General features: G+C 49.6%; 1 protein-coding gene across 1 annotated transcript; it reads left to right on the forward strand.

Moving 5' to 3' along the window:
- Positions 1–3,988: 3,988 nt before the first annotated feature.
- On the forward strand, positions 3,989–4,630 carry LOC133907144 (secreted RxLR effector protein 161-like). Its single transcript, XM_062349185.1, has one exon. The coding sequence runs from the start codon at positions 3,989–3,991 to the stop codon at positions 4,628–4,630; it is 642 nt and encodes a 213-aa protein (XP_062205169.1).

Below are 4,630 nucleotides of genomic sequence, written 5' to 3' on the forward strand. Positions count from 1 at the left end.
TAAGTTTTAATCTCTAATTTTTGTAATCAAGACATAGAGTCGTGCAAGTCACAGGTTGAAGAGAGTCAAAAATTCCTCCAGAGAGCCTCACGTGTTTTTGTTGCCGTTGATTTTTGTTCTCATCGAGTAATACGCAACTCAGGAGTTGCTGGGTGTTGCTGGTCGATCAGTGTGATCGAGAGCAGCATGTATACGATGGATAGCCAGACTAGTCGTGGTCGAGCACGTACGACTGGTCGCGATTGGTGGTCGTAAGTTGGCGTGCTTCCATACTTCTGCTCGCTCAGGTGGTCGAGGAGCCTGGTCACTTGCGGTGTCGCGAATCTGGAGTGGTCGCACTCGTGATCTAGTGGTCAGACCCAACATCTGGTATCAGAGCTGGTAGTGCACAGCAGTAACTAGTGAAGATGTCGATAGTACCTCAGGGCAAGGTAGCGCAGGAGAGCGACGGTGGGTCGTTTCAGTACTTGCAGTTGACAACGATGAACTACACGAGTTGGGTGATTCATGTGCAGGCGATGATGGAAGATAAAAACATCTGAGAGGCAGTCGAGCTAGCGACCGGTGTGACCGTCGACGAGAAGAAAGACAAGAAGATGAGGTTGCATCTCTTCCAAGCGCTCCCGGAGGATCTCCTAATGCAGGTGGCAAGGAAGAAAACTGTGAAGGAGGTCTGAGACTGTCTCAAGACAAGGTTCATAGGCGCGGATAACGTCAAGAACGTGCGGTTGCAGACGTTGAAGAGTGACTTCAATGCCATGCGCATGCAGGAGGGAGAGAGCATGGACCAGTACGCCAGAAGGCTCAACACCATGTCTGTCAGATACTTAAATCTGAGGGAGACTTTCGATGACGATGCATTGGTCAAAAAGTTGTTCAACACCGTGCCGGATCAATTCCCGAGTGTGATCACCGAGATCGAGCAGTTCTACACCTCGATAAGATGTCGTTCGAGGAAGCCGTGGGGTGGCTTAAGGCGTTTGAAGAACATGCTCACCCGCGTGCATCCGGTGGCAATAGCATCGGTGACAGCCATCTCCCGATCACTCAGGCCGAGTGGCAGGTGCATCAGTAGAAGGATGGTGGCAACTCCTCATCAAGCAACAAGGGGAAATCCTACCTTGCTGTAGATAATAGCAATCGTGGCCGGGGTGGTCGTGGACGTAGCAGAGGCTATGGCAGAGGTGGTCGTAGCAGGATGTCACGCAATGACAAGGAGAGCGGCTTGGGCGGCAGTCGTCGCAACAAGAGCCACATTAAGTGCTACAACTGCTACAAGATGGGGCACTACGTGAACGAGTGCAAAGCACCAAAGAAGAAGGAAGAGGAGACACATCTCACTCGTGGTGATGACACCGAGCCGGCCCTGCTACTCGTGGTGTCAGAAGAGCCAGCACAAGAACAGCAGCACCAGCGGCAAGCCATGCTGTTGAATGAGGAGAAGTTGAAGCTAAAAATGCACGACACAATGAAATGAGGCTCCAGATCTAAGGTCTGGTACCTGGACAATTGGGCCAGTAATAACATGACCAGTGACAAAGAGAAGTTCAGAGAACTGGACGAAGGTGTCACTGGCAAGGTGAAGTTCAGGATGGCTCCACGGTACAAATCATGGGCTTAGGGTTTGTCATGTTCAGCTACAAGAACGGTGACCAGTGGCTGTTGCAAGAGGTCTACTACATTCCAAGACTATGCAGCAATATCATCAGCCTTGGACAACATACCAAGGTTGGACACAAGGTGATCATGGATGCTAAATATCTACGTGTGTATGTTAATAGCCCTGCATGGTTGCTAATGAAAATGAGGCGAACTCAAAATCGCCTATACAAGATCGAGCTGCATCAAGTGATGCCGGTGTGTCTCTTAACCAGCCTTCAATACCTGGCGTGGCTTTGGCATGCAAAACTCGGTCACGTCAACTTCATTGCTATGAAGCTGCTCATCGAAAAGGGGATGGCGGCAGGAGTACCGCCGATCACACACCTGAATGAGTTATGTCACGGGTGTTTGCTGGCGAAGCAGACGAGGCAGTCGTTCCCTGTAGCAGTAAATTTCAAGGTGGAGAAGCCACTGGAGCTGCTACATGTAGACCTTTTCGGGCCAATTACACCTTTGACTCTCGTTGGTAACAGTTACTTCATGTTAATTGTTGATGATTACTCACGGTGGATGTGGGTGTTCGTGATCAAGTCGAAGGACCAAGCCTGCTCCGTGTTTAGAAAGTTCAAGTTCAGGTCGAGAACACGAGCGGGCAACGCATCAAGACGTTAAGGACTGATCACAGTGGGGAATTCCTCTCTACTGAGTTCACCCGGTTATGCGAGGAGGTTGGGATCAAATGGCACCTCACCGCGCCATACACGCCACAACAAAATGGCATGGTGGAGCGGAGGAATAGGACCGTGATGGCGATGGTGAGGTCCCTCCTCAAGAGCATGAACGTGCCTGGAAGGTTTTGGGGGGAGGCGGTGCGGCACGCGGTGTATCTGCTGAACCGCTTGCCGACGAAGGCATTGGATGAACGCACACCCTTTGAGGCTTGGAATGGAAGGAAGCCGCATTTGGCGCACCTTCGTGTGTTCGGTTGCACTGCACACACGAAGGTAACAACACCACTTTTGAAGAAGCTCGACGTCCGAAGCCAGTCGATGGTGTATCTTGGCGTCGAGGACTGCTGCAAGGTGCATCGTCTCTTTGATCCAAGGCGCGGAAAATTCGTGTAAGTCATGATGTTAAATTCAATGAAAGCATGGAGTGGAGCTGGTGTACAAGAACTGGTGGTAGAGAGCCATCAGATTTCGATATCAAGGAGGCGACGGTGGGTTGTTCTGTGCCACTCGCGGGTGGTCCAATAGGTGTGCCAACACCTGCGGCACATGATAATCAAGCTCCTTCATTGACTCCGCTAGCCAGCGAGGTGACGCTGGAAGGGCAAGTAACCAGGACACGTGCTACGGCACGCACGGTAGCCGACTCTCTAACAATCCCCACCAATCTAGTGGTGCTGCCGGCACCTGAATTGCCGGTGGATGATCGGGCCACACCGCTATCAAGCGGGAGCGGTAGCATAGATGAAGGGCCTATTCGATACAGGCACATTGATGACCTCATGAGAGATGCTCCAAGGGTGAATCTCGATGAAGACTTGGAAGTAGAGGTCATGCTCGTGCAGATGGAAGAGCCATCCTCCTATCGCGAGGCTGCTGGATAGCACGTCTGGGAGGACACCATGACCAAGGAGATCGAGTTCATAGAGAAGAATAACACATGGACTCTCACAGTGCTGCCAGCTGGTCACAAACCAATTGGGCTCAAATGGACTTACAAACTGAAAAAGAACTCAGATGGAAATGTGATCAAGCACAAGGCAAGGCTGGTCGCGTAGGGATATGTGCAGCGGCAAGGAATTGATTACGAAGAAGTGTTTGCACCGGTGGCTAGGCTAGACACCGTATGCATCATCCATGCTGTTGTAGCCAATCAAGGTTGGCAAGTTCATCATCTGGATGTCAAATTGGCATTCTTAAATAGTGAGCTCGAAGAGGAAGTATACGTGACCCAACCGGAGGGATTTGTAGTGAAGAACAAAGAGCATCTTGTGCTCAAACTCAGTAAGGCGTTGTATGGACTCCGACAAGCGCCACGGGCCTGGAATATCCGACTTGATAGAAGCTTAAAGCAACTTGGATTTGTGAAGTGTGCTCAAGATCACGCCATATACACAAGAGGAATAGGCCGGCATGGAGTTATTGTTGGAATATATGTTGATGATCTCATTGTGACAGGAGAAAGTCCAAAGGAGATCATGGGATTCAAGCAGCAGATGATGAGTAAGTTCGAGATGACCAATCTCGAATTGCTCAATTACTATCTCGGGATTGAGGTAGCGCAAGAAGATGGGCGAATTACAATCAAGCAAACAGTGTATGCGAAGAAGGTTCTTGGTCAATTCGGTATGCTGGATTGCAATCCCACTAAATTCCCTATGGTACAAAGGGCGCAACTGCATAAGGATCTAGTTGGACAACTGGTTGATGCAACTGAGTATCGTCGCATCATCGGTTTCCTGAGGTATTTACTCCATACAAGACTTGATCTTTCTTTTGTTGTTGGGGTGGCAAGCAGATTTGTGGAGAAGCCCACGGTGATGCATTACAAGGCAGTAAACCAGATTCTTCGGTATTTGAAGGGCACCGTGCATTATGGTATTATATATACCAGAGGAGGAGAAACAGAGGTGATCACCGACTACACAGATAGCGATCTGGCTGGTGACGTGGATGACAGGAAGAGTACTGGAGGTATGACTTTCTACATTAATGACAGCTTGGTGTCATGGAACTCGCAGAAGCAGAAAACGGTTGCTTTGTCTTCTTGCAAAGCTGAGTTTATGGCGGCAACGGAGGCAGCATGCCAAGTACTGTGGCTTAGAAGTCTGTTGGGGGACCTGACAGGAGAAGAGCTCACAGCAGTAAAATTATTTGTTGATAACAAATCAGCGGTTGCTTTGATGAAGAATCTAGTGTTTCATGGCCGCAGTAAACACATTGACACCAAGTTTCATTTCATCCGTGAGTGCGTTCAAGAAGGCCAAATTAAGGTAGATTTCATCTGCACGAAAGAGTAG

This window comes from Phragmites australis, chromosome 24, assembly GCF_958298935.1.
Source record: "Phragmites australis chromosome 24, lpPhrAust1.1, whole genome shotgun sequence".
NCBI classification, from domain to species: domain Eukaryota; kingdom Viridiplantae; phylum Streptophyta; class Magnoliopsida; order Poales; family Poaceae; genus Phragmites; species Phragmites australis.